The sequence below is a fragment of the Apteryx rowi genome, unplaced genomic scaffold, assembly GCF_003343035.1.
Source record: "Apteryx rowi isolate R43461 unplaced genomic scaffold, aptRow1 scaffold_118, whole genome shotgun sequence".
NCBI classification, from domain to species: domain Eukaryota; kingdom Metazoa; phylum Chordata; class Aves; order Apterygiformes; family Apterygidae; genus Apteryx; species Apteryx rowi.
Window position 1 is genome coordinate 1,800,468 of NW_020447397.1, and position 18,862 is coordinate 1,819,329.

Below are 18,862 nucleotides of genomic sequence, written 5' to 3' on the forward strand. Positions count from 1 at the left end.
TTGCAGTTTCTTCTACTTCTCTTAGCAGAAATAATACTGCATAAAACTGGCTTGTCTATTGAGAATACTATCTGAAAGATAGTGAAAAAGTTATTGTCTCAGATGTATGAAGTATTATTCTGTTTATGTATGTAAATGGATTAGAAAAGGTTTCTTATTTCCATTCCCCTCTTTCTTACCAAACAAAATTACTCAATTAATGTTTGTGTTTCTATTAGAAATTGCTTTACCTGGCAAGGATGAGAATTTAGAATTACTTAGGAAGCATATAAAATTAATTTAAACAAGCAGAAAAAATCTTAACAGAAGCGGTCATCCCTAGAGTAGGAGGATTAGGTTTTATTATTCCATTAGAATAGACTTGATTTTTTTTTTCCAGGAGGGAAGGTATATGATCTTTTTTTAGTTATGTACCACTGCTTGGTATTTTCAATCATTGAAGGTCACTAAATGGTTTTAAATATATTATATGAGGCTGGTGTTTTGCAGGAGAGCAGCTTGTGAGTAGCCTATGTATGTTAGTGTTTAGAGCAGATGCATTACCAGATACTAGTAAATTTGTAGAGATTTGTGGGGAGAATTTAAATAAATTAGGGGACCATCTGCTACACAGGCTTATCTTTAGGCTCCTAAAGGCCAATTTTAACACCTGGATTATTAGAGTTGGTTCAAATGGCTGTGGATTACAGTTATACACTGGAGAGATGAAATGAGTGATATAATTTACTCCTGCTTTGTATGTCTGTTAAGACTAAAATGCATAACTAATTTTTCCTCTTCTTTTGGAAATGAGTTGGTCTAWTCTAAGTACATAAAGAAAGATGAACATGTTATTAATCTATTTTTGTACATTTTTGCTGAAATTTCCTAAAGATTTTACTGAAAACTGTTCCTTTTAAGATATATGGAAACTAGGTGATAGTAGTAAGATTTAAATTTTTTGAAGTTGGTGGAGAAACTTCTTTGAGGATATATTAGTATTGTGAATAAAAAGGAGTCAAAATACTGTGTTTAAAAATAGATCTGGGATAGCCTGCTGGCCTTGCTTGTAAGTATTCTATTAATTTATAAAGAGACTCTCACAAAATGGGTTCAATCTAGTTATAACTCTGGGAAGTAAGTGACACCACAGCTTGAAAAAAATTTCTTGGTTTCTACTACCTCAAGAATTAAGTTGGCCAGTAAAAGAGTAAAATAAGGATATGTTTTTGACTCTTCTCCACAAAGCATGATTCTAGTGACTTAAATCAATAAAATTGTTCTGCACAAAATTTAGTTTTAATAGCATTCTTCAACAGGTTCTGAATTGATTTTTGAACATCAGAATGTACTATCAGGGAAGGGATGAGCATGACTACATTGAGTGTTAATACAGCTGGGGGAAATAGGTGTGCAGAATAACACAGACCTAACGCCACAGGTGAATGGTTGCAGCTGTTTAAACAGATGTTTTACTCTGATCCTAATATTGTTCACTTTGTATTAGGCCCCAGCATTTACCGACTTACTGTTTTTACCTAAGGTTCTCTACTCTGTCTGGGAAATGGTGTCCTTCTTCTGTGCCACACTTTTCCCCTGCAAGGGTGTATTTCTTTCCCCGCCTTGGCATTCCTGTAGTTATCTGATTCATCGTCTTTGTCTGTAGGTTTGTTTTGCTTATAATTACTTTTCCATCTCATTAACTATCTAGTTTTATATTCTAGTATATTTAACCCTCCCCCTCTGTGAGTTTTGCAGCCTTCATAATTTCAAGCTGAAAAATGAAATGTGGGAAAATATAACATAAAACATCCACACCAAGATACCTGTTTGGCCACAAAGGGGTTGCTGAGATGATTTGCAGCGTGTGTGGGATGTGCAGTCAGAATCCTCTGAGAAGGCTTCCGTTTGCACCTGTCTAGACCTTCTCCAAAACATGGTTAAGAATGCCAGGGTTACATTTAAAATTGATCCAAGAAATGATTTTTCATCTAGGCCTTTTAAATCAATGAACAGTACATAAATGGAGTCAGTTTTCTTCTGTGACAGAAGTCACTGTTTTGTGTACCAAATTCAGTACCCCAATCCTCTTCTTGTAATCAATAGAAAACTTTCATTGACTTCAGTTTTGCCACATGATCTACTAAATGGCACAAATCAAGTTATTCAAAGCTTTTCTTGAGACCACAGTGATAAAAACATGTGTACCTGATAGTATATTAGGATGTATGTGCATGCGGATATAAACTGCAGATTTAAAAATGTATTTGCTCAAGAAAAACATAAAATTAATAATATTTCAGACTTTGTAACTTTGGGAAGTTTTCCTTTATGTTCAAATAATGGCAGTAGCTCATATGTATTCTTCTATTCTATTACTTCAAGTCAATGCTCATGTTTCCTTTCACAACTTCTAATAAGAATAGGGCAGGTAAGAGCAGCCTTTTCATGCTACCATGATTATGGGGAATGCTGTCTCACTTTGTGAAATGTTCAGTGTAAGTCTCGGGATATCCTGTAGAATAAGATAGACCTTGGTTATGTAAAATCAAAGTATCTGTCTTGGTTGAAAATAGTCTCTAATTTTATAAATATAAATATGTGTGTGCGTGTGTGTGTATGTGTGCGCGTAATGTGGGAGTCTGCTGTGAAGGWTTTTGCTTTGTGTTCTCTACCTTTAGTTTTTAACCAAAAGCCCTTATGAGCCATTTGCTTTGAAAGGCAGGGAGTTTCCATATTTTGTCTTATAACTGCAAGATGGGGGTGATTCCATTAAAGGATTAGAACAATAAATTCTTTGCTGCCTTTGTTCTGTTAGTGTATTACAGCATATTTCTCTTGTTCCTTGATCACGCTCTCCTTCATATTGCTGTCTGCCTCTTTCAGTAAAATCTCCCTCTACAATAACTGTCAAGACATGCATTAGTAACAAGGAAATGCTTGACATTTTATAAACATAAAACCAGAGTAACCTACTTTAAAGTAAACTAGTAAATGGTGAAAAAGTTAACTGTTACAAAAGCTAATGTGTGTATTTCTTATAATCCAAAGAACAGTACTGAGCTGGAATTTTATTTTCTAAAAGCTTTACAAAACTGGAAGTTATACTCTGCTGACTGGGATAACTAAACAGCAACCTCAAAATCAGACAACATTATATCATTGCATGGAACTTGCATTTGGTCACTAATTCATCTGTATTGCTTTTGCCTCGGATTCTTTGAACCTGCTCTTTAACTTGCAGATTTATAGTGTGTGTTCTAATAGTCTGCAGATCTGCAACTGTACTTTTTACTTGTAAAAGAATTGAAGTACAGCTCTCTCAATTATGTTAAGAACATATGCTTTTTAAAAAATTGCTTCCTTTCTCGATACAAACAACTGTAAAAACCGTAGTCTGAAGATGAAAATGGTTCCAGCAGTGGAAGTTTATTTTTAAATTTATTAGATCATATTTTCTTTTAAGATCTGGTAATTTTTTGAGATTTATTAGAGCAGTTACTAGGTTTAGTTACGTACTGACATGAACTGAGATTTATAGCAAAAACATTTCCCACGTGTTGAAAAGGTGACAGATACTGGGCTGTAAGGTTCAAGGCATTGCCCATTTTTCCATACACGATAGGTTCGCTTCTAAATTTATCACCTTTTGCTAGTAAGTGCGTGATATTATGCCCATGATATGTGTTTTCTTGCAAACGCGCTTCTGGTTCAGTTTCCTCGCTACCGAGACTTTTCTATTTTAGTTCCCTGGGTCACATGATCTCCCCAGCCAGTGAGAGCCCTGCAGAAGTAATGGCAACAACCTTCTTGGATAAATGTAAGTGAAAAAAACTCTTAGTTTTTTTCAGTTTCTGTCCCTCACACTCACTTTTAAATGCTGCTTTTACCCCCAAATTTGCTGGGCACACCTAGTAATGCCTATGGAAATGTTTAAGAGGGTTTTTTTTGTTTGTTTTGGTATTTTTACTCTTTTTCTAACGTTACTTTTTCTAACTATGTTCCTTTTTTCCTGTATTCTGCAATGTAGTTGAGAAGCCTAAAACAGCAACAGAAAACAAAACAAATGCATTCCAAGCGTTGCCTAAAGTCCAGTTTAAGTTTAACAGGGAATATTTCAAGTGTAGCAGTACTTTGTTTAATCTGTGTTATAGATAGTGTCAAAAATCCTATACTGCAGTTCAGAAAGAATCACATAACCCTCCCTTAGCCCAAACCAATCATTTAGGTAGGGAGACAATAGTAAACAAAATGATCCGAAGTCACGTGGTCATGTCTATGCCAATTGGCTGGTACTTAACAATTAAAAGAACTCAATTAAAAGGCAGGCATATACACAAGGCAGTGTATCATTTGCTGGGGAGCTCATGAATGAACAGAAATACTGTATTTCGATCTCAGCTGATACTGAGTCATAATTACGGTATCTGATATTTAAATCATGTGGTTTTTGAGATTTGTCATTTTCCTTTCATCTCAGAGGCTGTTCCTGGTACAATGTCAGAGTCTTGGCTTTCCATTTTTTGAGACAGCATGTAAAATCAATAGGCAAAACTTACCTGGTAATTACTAGTGAGTAGTGTTTTTGTTTAATGGACCTATTTTTTTTTTCTTGGATGATCTTCCAAAAACCCTTCTCCTCCATAGTAAGATATAAATACATTTTATTTCTCCTTTTCTATTTCACTGTTTTTTTTTCAAATTAGAGATGCTTTCTTTGTAGTGTACATTGTATTTTCAAAGACCTGTTTTAAATTTGGATCCCTAACTGATATGTGTTTGCTTCCTACAAAAATCTTGGAATTTGCATACAGTTTGAGAACAAGTGTTTTTGAAGCAGACCCAGTGAAATAAGTTGGAATATTTTGATTTCCCTTCACGGCCTGTAGATTGGACCCCATGTTGCATCACCTGTAGGTGCAGAGGCCATCACTGCACATTTCTTTTTTTTTCTGTATGTGTTGCTGATATATGCCATAATCAGCAGGCATTAGGTGAAAGACATGTCTTCCTGAAACCTTTCTGATTTTTTTTCTAAAAGTCCATTGTGAGTAGAGAAATTTCACTTCATAATCACAATGAAGTAGAAAGAGTAGTGGTGAGGTATGTTGTTTTTTTCAATCCAGTTCCTCCCTTTGTCATAGGTGAAGAAAGAAAATTCTGTGTTCAGAATTATGTGTTGGTTGAATTGCTGCAACTTAAATATTCCTCCTCCCTCCTGCAGTGTCAGAAGCACAACAGCATCCAGATGTAAATACCTGACTCTCGGTACTGAAACCAATTAGAAATAGAAAGCCATCTTCTCAAATTTAGGAGCCAATCTTACTGAAATTTTTGTTTAAAAGTTTAAACTGTTGAGTTTGTTGATAAAGTATTGCATGGGCATGAGAGCAGAGTGTTTACACTGCCTTTAAAAAATATACTTGTTCATAAGATGATAAAGCAAATTCTAATTCAGTTTTACATAGCTGCCTTTGCTTCAAGGCTTTGTGCAATGCCAGCCTGCCCATAACTGTAATTTTGAGACATGACCTCAAGAGCTGGACTCTGTGATGCTTCTCACAGTTTAGCACTAAGGCTTGTGAGCATGAGCCCCCAGACTGATAGATGTGTCATTTTTTCTGTTATACCCAAAGAAATTGCAACCAGGAGAATACAATGAATTAAACTAGAGGATCTGCATTACCACTTGTTTTCTTGTTTATTGTGTACTGGTTTATTTCCAGACTTTGTTCTTGCTTAACAATCTTCTATATTTCTTAAACATAAGAAAAAGCTTTTTTACTCTGAGGGTGATTGGACAGTGGCAGAGGTTGCCCAGAGAGGCTGTGAAGTCCCCATCCTTGCAGAGATTCAAAACCCGGTGGGATACGGCCCGGAGCTCTTGGTGGCCCTGCTCTGAGCAGGAGTTGGACCAGGCGATCTCCAGAGGTCCCTTCCAACCTCAGCCACACTGTGATTCTGTGAAAAACTTCCCCTGCAATTTGGAGGGGCAGACAACATTGTCTACTTGAGGGGAGATCAGAAGTCACATGTGGATTTGAATCTTAGAATGACACTTGTATTTTAGACCTTATCATTTTGCTGTCTCAGGTCGGTCATTAATCATTCCTTTGGAGCGATGGCCCTGTATGTCTTGCTGGCACTGTCTCACGCAAGCCATCTGAAATGTCACTTATAAGCAGCTGCAGGCAGTGAACGGGGTTTCCTTTTCCCCCCTTCCTCCTGGCTGTTCAAAGCTACTCCTGATCCTCTGTTTGGGCAGCAGCTTCTTATACCATTTCTTCTGCACACTGTCTCCTTGGGCACTGCTGTGCAGCAGGCAGAGCAGAGAGGGGCCCTGGAGGTATGAGCGTAACTATTTCTTTCTAGCTCTTCGTGACCTTAAACTTTACTGTCTGGAGGCAGTTCCAGGGTGGTGGAGACAGCACCAGATAGAGCAGCAAGACATTGGCGGAAAGAGAATGAGAAAATAAAGGATGAGACTACTGCAGGAAAAGCATAAATAGAAAGTGGAGGGACAGAGGCCAGTGCACACTAGCTTCCTATAAATGTCATTGCTGCACTTGAAAGCAGCATCTTACTGTAGTAAGGAACCTCTGGAAACAGAGGAAGTGATGCAGGAGCTTGCAAAGGAAATGCCAAGACATGTGAAAGGAAGTGAGGAAACAAATGTCACGGAAGTCTGTCATGGCTGCAGAAAAGTTCAAGCCCCAAACCCACATAATGTAAATGGAATTGTACTCCAGCACTCTTGTGAATGATGCAGGGAAATGTGAGATCATTTTGCAATAAATAAACCTACAAGAACAGTAAAAAGTGAAAACAAAGTTTTAAATGGTTATATATATATTTATACACACATACACACACACACACGCACACATATATATAGAGGCATATACACAAAAAAGTAAAATGTACTTGCCAAACATTAAAGCATAGACAGTTGATTTAATTCTGCTCACACTGACATATAAACATCAATTTTTAATTAAAATACCAAATGGCAATAACTTGACTTGTGTTTAGGAAAGGTGATTGTTATCTTTTCTGCCATAATGGTGTAGGTGATGATTTTGCTTAAATATTGTTTATCTTGATGAGACATAAATACTTACCATCAAAGACATTGTTGACACAAAACCAAGCAGGTATTACTGTGAATAAATTCAAACTGGAGTGAGAAACAGAGAATCTGGTGGATGATTCCTTTTCATCAGTGCAGTTTGGTTCAGCTTTCCAAAGGGAGGGGTAGGCTAAGATGTGTCCCTGTTTATAAGAAGCGCAGTGAGTTTATGAAACAGGTTACAGGGGGTGAAGGCTTGGTAGCAAGGATTACACTCCATGACTCAGAATCTCATTTCCATTCCTGGCTAAATAGTATGATTGGAATTTAAACTCAGTATTTTGTTCTGAATCAGGCACAGCTTAAAAATATCACCATATTTTTTTCACCAAATTATTTCACTTTTTTTTTTCCTTTTTGGAGGGCAACACTGAAGATGAATGTGACAGATACTCATGCAATACTTTTTTGTTGATGGATATGAGCTTTTGATTTCTGCAAATGTACAATGATCCTCTTTATTCCCTTTAGGAAAAAAAAAACACATTCCGAAGAGCCAGTATCTGTAACAGCTCAGTTTGGTAACATTCAGCTCATGCTGGCAACTGTCTGAGGAAGAAAATAAAACTGGATGACAARATTAAAAAAAAAATTACAAGATATTAAACAATTTTCTAGCTCTACAAGATCTATTTATTTATTTATTGTGGCAAACACTTGCATATTATAACTTTTTGGATTTGCAGATCTCTTTGGGAAAAAAACCCTCTTTTTCCTTTAAGGTGCTAATTTTACCTGAGTTAAGTAATTTCATTTCTAATTTCCTGGAGCTATAATTTAGGTTGTCTCTGCTATCTGTTCCCCCCCCCCCAATGGTTTCTGTTATTACCATTACTTACTGCACAAGGTATTTCAAAGAATAAAAGGACAGACATTTATCAGTTCTCCATTTAAGACTCTGAAGTCTAAATGATAAAACTTGCATTTTTTTTTTTAAGGTAACAATCTAATTTTTCAAAAGTATATTTTTGTGGGGGTTCTTCTATATTTGTACTAATGTTCAAATTTTACTAATTATCTTAGTGAAAAATCCTACCAGTAATAAAAATATTGTTTATCTTGTGGTTGACTGTCCTAAAAAGTTGAATGGTTGAAGAAGAAAAATCTATGAAGAAATAAGGTTAGAATTATGTAGATATGTTTCAAATATTTTATTTTTAAGAGTCCAATTATATATCTGTATACAAATATTAGTTTTGTGTTTATGAAATTCAAAATAGCTTTCATTCACAACTGTTATAGCTTTCAATAGCACAGGAGATCTGTCAAGATAATTTGTGAACTATCTCAACTGTCTGCTTCAGTGAAGCCAAAATTGCTAGGATTTGAATTTGCCAATTTTTTCAAAGCTGTTGGTTTGAAATCCAAACCAAGAGAAAACTAGGATCTGCTTTGGGTGTTTTTTGGTCTCTGAAAGTTTGTGGATAACTCTAGGTCAACTGCTTATACTTTTGCCTTGAATGTTCTTCAAGTGGAGATATAAAAAAAACCACAGAAGCGGCTTTGTAAACAAGATCACTGAGATTTTTTTTTGTGGTGATAAAAGAGTAAGTAAGTGTTTCATAGCTGGGCCTCATTCTATCACCATCACCAAGTTTGAGGTAATAGACTCAATATTTGTGGGCTCATCTTGCTATATTGTTATAAATCAGTAACCTATTTATTCCTTTGAAAAATACCGTAAATCTCAGACTGTGCTGCTGCCCACTACATGAATATACCCACAGCCGGTGCCACGCCATGCCCCCATTGTCCCGAGAAATCATTCTGTCTCTGCTTGTGGCAACTCCCTCTGGCTTTGTCTGCTGGGCCCTTTCTGTTCAGGCATCGATATCTTGCTTTTGGATATGAAAGCAATACTGAAGTCTCTCTTATGAGGAAAGGCTGAGAGAGCTGGGCCTGTTTAGCCTGGAGAAGAGAAGGCTGAGAGGAGATCTTATCAAYGTGTACAAGTATCTGAAGGGAGGGTGTCAAGARGATGGAGCCAGACTCTTTTCAGTGGTGCCCAGYGACAGGACRVGAGGCAACGGGCACAAACTGAAACACAGACRVTTCCATSTGAACATGAGGAAAAACTTCTTTAGTGTGAGGGTGACAGAGCACTGGAACAGGTTGCCCAGAGAGGTTGTGGAGTCTCCTTCTCTGGAGATATTCAAAACSCGCCTGGACGCGATCCTGTGCAATGTGCTCTAGGTGACCCTGCTTGAGCAGGGGGGGTTGGACTAGATGATCTCCAGAGGTCCCTTCCAACCTCAGCGATTCTGTGATTCTGTGATTTCTCATGGTTGCTAGAGAGCTGATGGCACATTTCACAAGAGTAAGGAGTAATAATATTTCTGTCCCAGCCGGTATGATTGGTCTATTTTGTCAGCCTAAATTCATCCTGCAATTTGAACTGGATACAGTTTGGATGTATTTGCTTCTTGTCCTAAACTGTTGTATATGTTGCTGTTTCCTGTTAAGCAGCTCTTTTGCACCATGACTTTTGGACCAGTCATGAAATGACCAGTCATTTTGCAAATGACTGCATTTGGTGATGTTTCCATATATAATGATTGACTAGACACACATGTGCTTGCGCACAAACACATGCACACACACACATAATCTTTAAAGCAGAAGAACATTAATGGCATCACATATATGCAGTTTTGTAATTACATGACATATGAATCATATGAAATCATAATTATTTCATTAACACCTGATTTGCTTGGGTAGTCTTCCTCTTAATAAAGCATTCCCTGTTGCTCAGTGGCGCAGTTTTGTATATATCACAAACAACAAAAAAGTAATTTAGAAAAAAATGTGTTGGGAAGGTTGGCACATATGTGATAGAAGATTACTTTCATACTTTCTTTTGCACTTTTGACAAAGGGCTATTTAAAAAAAAAAATTGTTTTGTTTTCTTCTCTTATGTCTTTTCTCTTGAAACCTAGCAACATGAAGGACGTACTGAGAAAGCTAGATAAAGCTGAGTCAAGAGAGACTCAAATAAGAAACTTTATGAATCAGGTGGTGAGTCAGTTGTGATTTTTTTTAAGAGAAGAAAAAACATAACTAGTAAAAACTGATTTTTCTTCCCTAAGGGATGAAACTGAGGAAAATAAGACAAACCATGAAGCAAATTTGATCTTTGGTAAAGGAGATGACTGAGAACCAGACAAAACACTGGACAATTAATTATGTCCCAGGCAGAATTTTTGTGCTTGGGAAGTGTATACGTTATGAAATGAGCCACTATCAGTTGTCTGTTCTTATAATACCCTTCAACCCAACCTGCTGCCACTGTAAAATAACCAGGGTGTTCTAGTTTTAGCAAACGGTTGGCTGTTTAAGGGAAAATGCCTCCTGCTGGGCTATTAGTGTAGGATGGCGCCGGTTCATGCTGCCCTCCCGGCATGGCCCTCCCAGAGGAGTTTGCAGCTGTCAGTGTCTGGCACCATCCAAGCCTGGAAGTGCCGTGGCAGGGGAGCAAGGGCCAGGTGTCCCAGCTGGCCGGTGATGGCACACGGCTGCCCCCGCAGTGCAGGCTGGGCCCTATCACGCATGTGGTTTGAGACTGCCCAAAGGACCATTCATGGGTTCAGACCCTCATGTCCCCATCAGGGGCTGAAGTGCCTTTGGTATGCCTTTGGAGCATGGATTCTACCTTAATTTACCCCTAAAGGAATCTGTTTTACCTGCAGCCCAAATGCTCTGCAAACCAAGCCAACATGACATTGGGGGAATTGCTTCAAAACCTCACTACTGATCTGATCAAAAATAGTAGCATAGACACAACTTGGTTTTATTAACTGATGGCCTTCTCTGTGCCAGCTAACTAACAAAGCACTAATTTGTCCCAGCACTGGATCTGCTTCAGAAAGTCAAACCACTGCTTGCAAAAGACCAGGCCTTCATTTGGGCCCCTGTATCTCTACACTTAAAGCCATCTCTGCTGTCATAGAAACATAATCAAAGAGAAAAGCAGGCATTTTTGATAAAAGAGCATTCTTTCTCTCTCAGGAAAAATACCTTAAATCTAATTATATCTCTAGTGATAGAAGGGTTGTGCACATTACTGAGTTACTGTTAGTTACCTCCAAGGCTTCCTGCATGCGAGGCAGCTCACCTCTCAATCTAAAGAGAGAAGCAGAAATCTCCTATGTCATTAAGCAGAAATTTATTTTAGCGTAAGTAATGCACTATGACGTACTTCGCCAAAAATACAAGTAGTYGTGCATCTGCTACTTGCTGGTAAGCTTCTGCTTTAGTTTAGCTTATTGAATCCAATCTAAGTTGGGCAGCTAACTTAGTACTGAGCTGTCATAGCAACCAGATTGTGTAATTTGTTCACAGTGCTTATCCACATTCATCTTAAACCCTAGTTTGGCTGTTTTTCCTTCCCCTTATGGACAGGCTGATCTAGAGCTTCAACCCTCTGGCAGTTTGGAGTCTTGTAATTTCCAGCCTAAATTTGTTTGCAGTGAATTATTCTTGTGCCAGCTTTTTTTCTTTGGCTTAAATAGCTCTTTTACCTCTTGGTGTTTATGCCCAATGTTGTATTTATAGAGAGTGGTCAGATTCCCTCTCATCTTTGGTTTTTTAGTCTACATAAGCCAAGTTTTTAGCCTCCATGTGTTTAATATTCTCTTCACTCTTCAGTGCTTTATTGATTTCTAGCTGCCATTTTATCATCTAGTCACTTAATGTTGTAAAATCTTTTTACAACTTGTTGCCTTTGGCCCTTACCTTTACTATCCTAACTTAGTATCATCAGAGAACTTTATGCCCCACTATTTATCCCCTTTTCTAGGTCACTTACGAATATATTAAACAGCACAAGTACTAATAGAAAGACTTCCCTCATGATGTCTCTCCACTGAAAAAGCCCTAATCATTAATGCTTACCTTTGTGTCCTACTTTTTAGCCAATTATTTAGCCCTGTTGGGACCTTTCTATGGCATCTCAGATCTGTATTGACTCCAGAATCAACTTCCTTTTACAGAAGCTTCCATGATGACTCTTCAAACATTGTATTTATAGATGATCTAACTGTATTCTTGGTAGCAGTTTCTGTCAGTTTGCCTGGTAGAGATGTTTGGGCACCAATTCATAGCTACCTTAGATTTACCTTTCCCTTCCTCTTTCTTTCCTGAATCCTTTTAAAAATTGGCATCCCATTTTGCCTCTTTCCTGTCTTCTGATACTGAGAATTTCACACTTGAGTTCTTTTAAAAATCCTGTATGAATACAAGGTGGTCCTGGCGACTTTTTATTGTTCTCTTTGTTGATTTTTCTATAACCTCTTTTACTGATGCTTTCATTTCAGATGGGTCCTCCAACAGCATCTCTTAAGAAAGGTTCTGTTGTGTAAATTTCTCTTAAGGTCCTCGTTATGAGCATGGATGCAAAACTTCATTTAATTTGCCTGCTATAGGCTTATCTTCTCTCAGTGCTCCTTTTATACCTTTATACGTCAGACTTCCAGAAACTGTGGCAAGCTTCCTGATCTTGTTGTACTTCAACAACAACAACAACAACAAAGCCTGCAAGTTATTTCTCAAACCTTTTGGCCTGTCCTATTGCATTTTTACATTTAGTCTGCCAGAGTTTTATTTTCTCTTCAATTGTCCTAAGACAAGAACTTCATTTTTTTCCAAGAACTGCTTCAAATAACCTCCCTACATTGGTAGTTAGCTGTGTTGCTTTCGCATATGTTTGTTCTGCATCACTCAATTTATTCTGTGCACTACCTACACACATTTTGCTCTTCTGTCTGCACATTTGATAGTTCCTTTCTAACAATTCCTTTATTTCTATGCAATTCCTATTTTTCTAATCAAGTAGTATTTTAGGGGATTTGTTGGCTTTGCTTGCTCCTACATAGATGCTGAATTTAAGTACATTATTACTGTCATTATGTATTGGCTCTTTGGTAGCAACATTTAGTACCAGGTCCTACACAGTGGGCACAATCAAATTAATATCTGCTTATCTTGTGCATTGCCCATTTAGCTGCTCCTTGAAGCATTTTTTTACAGTGTCTGAAGGTTTTGTTTTGCAGTTGTGCCTAAATGTGACAATTGCTTGATCACTATGGGAGGAGTTGAAGTCTACCAACATGGTTAATTTGACTCTGAGGTTTTAGAATATATAGCCAGTCATCAGCTACAGCCTCGTCAGAGAAATCAGGAATAGTATAGGCATACTGGGCGTTCCAGTTCATTTCCCTCTCAGAGCTGGATTGTTTTAATAGTCTAAAGTATTCTAGCTAGTATTCTAGCTTTATAATCTAAAAGTATTCTGGCTAGTACTCTAGCTTTCGAAAAAGTTTTTCCTCTTCTTCCCTAAAATAGTGTTATACAGCTGAATATCCCTCTACTAAGTAAATTTTTTGACCAGCTACATTTTCTGTTTCTTCATTCATTCTAAATATACCTTCTTAAGTTGTGCTGTATGATGCATCTCCTGTGTTACATTCTTTTAATATGTTATGTTCTAAAATATCCAGGTAAATATGCCCTAGTGATTTTATTTTATTAATTGCTGATATGTTACTAGCTCAGATCTTTTTCTTTTCTGAATACCCTCCAGTCTGACAATATTTTTCTGATATATGTGGTGTCCAAGTTACTGAATTTGATGTGCTGGGGCAGAGATTCTGTGTATTTGAAGTATGTGTTGGCACAGTAGACAGAACTCCACTTCTTCCTTGTGCCCTTGTGGCCATCTGAAGGAGCTGGAAATGCCTCAGCATCAATTAGACAGCCCTCAGCCTCAGTGCTGTTTAGATTCTTCACATCTTTGTGTGCTGCAATCCACTGCAAACATGTTTTTCTCCTCTTGGCTCTGGTTTCTCTTGGCATCTGGATGGTGTGAGGATTTGAAAGAGGCACATCACGCAACACGTCTTCTGTAGCATTGGCATTATGGAGAATTCTCACAATATGAACACAGGCCTTTTGCAATCCTGTTTTCAGAGCTTACATACCTGAAAAGAACTATTCCGGTAACCTTGGCTGACCTCCCGTGTAGCACAACCTATAGGATTTCTCTGAATTACTTTATTTTTGAAATTATATATGGTTTAGGAAAAACAATCCTCTTTGCTGAGAAGCATAGAGTAGTTTTCTAATGGCCAATTATCTGTACTGTTAAAATGTGCTGTTTATTTCTAGTCTTTAGAAGAATTACCCCTGTAGATGTTGCATTAGTGAGAAATAGAGGCAAATGTGACTCTCCTTTCTTTTTGGTATTTCCTGATTGAGCTACATACTATTCTAGCCCCATGGCCACAGGGTAACATTGGCAGCCGGTGTTCAGCTGACTGCCCCTACTCCAAATCTTTGTCAGTTGCTTCTCCTCAGTCAGAGCACTCAGTCCTAGGTATATGCTCTTATATTTAACTATAGGGGAAATTCTGTTGTTTGCATGAGGGCAGGTTACGAAACAATCCATTTTTTTTTTCTATCATTGAAAGTATATTATTCATCCAAACATTGTATTTTCTGTACATCTGATCAGTAATGCTATTATTCTTGCAGTTGTGACACTGAAGGAAATACAAAATCATAGAGTTGCCAAAGCAATTCCTGTGGAACCCCAGTAGGACATGCTTGGGGGGGTTGATGTTTCTTTAATATGTGACAATTTATTTTGTTTCCTATTTTTACCATAATCACATTGTCAGACTATTGTATCACATGCCTTACAGTAGGCAAAGTACATTGCACAATGTTATCACTCTCATCAGCCAAATATCTTGAATGAATAATTCCTTAGTTAGTTAAAGAGGAATCACTGTAGGCATGTAGTGATTCCTTGTATAACCTTATTGGTTGATATTTATTATATTAGTCTCCAGTTCTTAATTAAAACCCTGATTTCCCTTGAGAGTAGAATCAGATATCAGGACTTAGTCATCTGGGTCTGTTCTTGTCTGTTCTTTTTAAAATTCTGGTACAATATTAGCTTTTTTCTATAGTCTTTGGAATTTCCATAGTGTTTCAGGATTTATTGAAATCATAATTAATGTGCAGAGAAGTCACTGGCCAGCTCTTGTAAATCTTTTAGCAAATTTTTTGGACATGGTAGATGAAAAAATGTAATGTCAGTAACTGCTGCTTGACATTCTTGTGAATTGTTACAAGGATGGAGAGTAGTACAGTATCATCTGGCTTCTCCCTCAGAACAAAACCAGATTTAATGAAGGCTTCTTTGTTGTTGTTTTTTTTTTTCGCCCCGTCACTATTATTGAGAATGCCAATGTTTGGCCTAAGAACTCTCACCTGAGAATGTTTCACCTGAAAATAGCCTGGTGCCAATAGCAGGATTCCTTTTTCTCCCCTAAATATTTTAGGAAACTGCCTTCATTTCCTTAACTACTGCCCATAGTCTTCTTTTTATGTCATTTTGTTTCAGTTATTAATTTTCTAGAATTCTTGAAGTAGTGCCTCATACCTGGTTCACCTTAGGAATATATTCCCTGCAGATATTTAAGCTTACAATTACGGTTTGACAGTCTAAAGTTTTATTACCTCAGACTATTATTGAATTTATAATTTTTCACTTGTTGTTCACTCTCTAACCAAATTTGATTTTCCTTTTTTTTTTTCTTGAACCATGGTATTTTGTTGAATTGTAGCTTTTCTAACAGCCAGTAAAGCATGGTTAAAAAAGTTTTCAAATGCCGTTCATATTTTCTGGGAAAGTGCTGTCTCTCAACTGATTGAATTTAGTTGTTTTCAGATCTGTGAATTTGTCCCTTTTAAAGAAGAAAGGGTGTGTATGTGTATGTAACTTGTTTGCAATTGATGCTATTTACACATTATTGCAATCAAATTGCTATCATTTACATCTGTGTGATTATAGACATTTTACTTAAATGATCAGCTCTTCTCTTGTCAAATGATAAAGAATTTCCCTTGGTTTGGTCCAGCCATTTCTGAAATTGTGTATGATTTTTAGGATACCCAAAGATTCATTAATAGCATATATTCCTCAAAAGGAAGCGCCTTAGAACAAGGATGGCTCATATTCTGTCTATATTTAGTTTCACTCTAGTCTTCTGCTGATCTTTTTTCTTCTTTCTTTATTGCTCTTTCATTTGTTACTATTCTTTCCTTGTCAGTTTTTTAATTCCTCAGTCTTGCAAAGCATATTGTTAACTTTATTTGTGGTGTACTTCATATATTTAATAACATACTTGACGTTAAGAACATAAGAGCTTTTCTGGATCTAGGCCATAGTCCCTGTTGCCTTTTTTATTAGCACTTTTATCTTGCTTTTCACTTTCTTATCCTTCATTCTTCTTTTTATATTATTTCTTTACCTTGTCTACACATCCCACATCTCTCATGCAATTTCCTTTCTTGGCTTCTCTCCTCCCCAGCCCTCCCTTTTCATTCTTTTCCATCCCTCCCCACAGTTTTTGGCCCTGAAGAATGAGTTAGATTTATGTTATCAAAGTTACTATTCTTGGTCCTGTATTCATTTACAGTGTCTTATTAGTATTAAAACCAGCCTGTTGTATTGAAAAAAATGACTATACTTTGAAGCGATATGTACATCAAGAAAGATTAGGAATGCCATTAACGCCTTTTTTTTTTCTTTTTCTTTCTTGTCCTTTTTTCTAGTCTAACTCCGGGGTTATAGTACTGGCATTAAGAAAACTATGTGAATACAGTGATTGATGTTTCCCTGATCTGTTCCCCTTCATGGAACTGTCGATGCTGCTGTCCTAAAAAAGCAGTTGGTGGGGACATGGAGGAATATTATCAGTGAAATGAAAAGCTAATACACAAAATGTATTCATGGTTCTGCATTGTCAGGGCTCATAGATTCTTGGAAAATCATTGAGATTCACGAACTTGAAGCCATGAACCTTACCCCCGTTTTGGTAAATGAGAGCACTGACATTATTTGCTAGTTGGTGCCAGCTTCTTTTCCTTCCCTTTTTTCTTCTCTCATTCCTCCTTTCCCTCCTTCTTCCCCATCCCTCCTTCTTCAATCCCTTCCTCCCTGCCTCATAACAGAACTGCTCTGTTCATACTGGAAGGGCTGTTAAATTTAAATAGTGAGATCTCTCCAAATTGCCTGCTAGCTTCAGAGGATGTTAGTCTGCTTTGGGAGTCATGAATTAAAATAAAATAGTTACAAAAGGACATGCTTGTTTGCTTTCAGCAATTGTCTTCACTTTTGCTTGGCAACCCAAATGGGAAAGCTGATGTGCAGTTCTGTTGAGGGCACACATTTGAACCAAACACTTCATTGCCTTTGTTGATACAGATGTTTCAGTCTGTGAGGTAAAGACACTTCCCATGTATGTGTTATGTTTTGTTTTGTTTTTGCCCTGTGCATCAGTTTATAAGGTAATGTGATGCACAGCCTAATCAAGACACACGGCCTCCTCCATCCCAATGAAGGATTTCTTGCAGACTGCTGGCAAGCCCTTTCCTTCTGCAGAATGTAACGTAGCAAACACTTGTGAAGAAAACCTGAAGCAATGCTGCCTGACAAAAAGGTTGTCTTTGCAGTGTTCTCTGCACTGGAGGCAGGGTGAAGTGAAGGAGGAATTTAACACTAGCTCTACTGAACTGCTGCTAATGCTAGTGTACAAATCTCCTGGCAGAGCACGCTCAGGCTTTGTTTTGGCCGGAAGGTGTATTCAGCTTTGTGGTAGTCACTTGTAATGCCCAGGCTGGAACAGTGTCAGGTGTGTGTTTCCATGCTATTCTTCTTGAATCTAAGTTTACAGCTGCCACACTAGATGCATGGTTCAGAGGAAACTCTTAACATTTAGTCCCTTGGCTGATGATCGTCCTGTCCTACTGGCTGAGAGTCACCACTTTTTCCCTCTTGCTCATTTTCTTCTGTCATTATCTGTTTAATTTTTTTGCTCTTTTTCTTCTTACCTCCAGGCTCTAGCCTCCGCACTATCCCTGCATTCTCTCTGCAGCTCCTCAGCTGGTGACGCTGTCGTGAATTGCTGATCAAGACTACACTTTCTGCCCTGCGCAACGCCTCCCTGCATGCGTGCTGCTTCCTGACTCCTTCATGGAAGGCCCTCGCTCCTCCCAGCGACAGGGGCGCTTGGTGGCACGGGCCATTCGGAGGTCTCCCTGAGGCGTGCAGCTACCAGCTCTGTCACCTCTGCAGCAAATGTGAGCAGTGGGAATGTTTGCATAAGTTGTCTTGAGTGGGGAGGAGAAGCATGGCCAGAATACTTTTAAAATATTCAAATTGCTCAGGTGATGAAAAAGCATCTGACTTTTTCCCCCATCCTTGAGTGGCTCAGGAAATTTCAATTTATTTCATGGTTCAAAGGTAGTTTTGGTTGCAGAAGTGTTTTCAGATTGGACAAAGAAGTTGAAGGGAGAATTCAGCTAGATTTAACAGCCTTAAATTTCTGCAGCTTATTCTCACTTCAAAGTAAGTCTAACTGCCATAAAATCTGTGTGAAAGAAAGCAAACACAAAGCTGCAATGTGTGTAATTATCTTTGAAGTGACTTTTTTTCTTTGGAGAAAAACTGCTTCCTTCTCTGATTCTGAGCAAATATTGAGAAAGACTTAGGTTTTCATTCTTTAATGAATATATTCATATATATGTATATACATATAAAAGTATTCATATATATATAATGAATGTGATGTTTTCACAGAGATAATGTCATATATCAAGAAGTTCATTCTGAAGAGGTGCTGCTTGCTTCTCTCTCCCCCCGCCCTCATACATCTTTCCTTTCAGACCTGAAAGTGTATTTTGCTT

The 18,862-nt window shown here is 37.7% G+C and overlaps 1 protein-coding gene across 1 annotated transcript in view; it reads left to right on the forward strand.

Moving 5' to 3' along the window:
• Positions 1 to 3,766: 3,766 nt before the first annotated feature.
• Positions 3,767 to 18,862, forward strand: part of ESR1 (estrogen receptor 1) — a 184,378-nt gene continuing 169,282 nt past the window's right edge. The window contains exon 1 of the mRNA XM_026083863.1: positions 3,767 to 3,799. Within this exon, the coding sequence (XP_025939648.1) occupies positions 3,775 to 3,799 (25 nt within the window). The 5' untranslated portion in view covers positions 3,767 to 3,774. The remainder of the gene's footprint in view (positions 3,800 to 18,862) is intronic.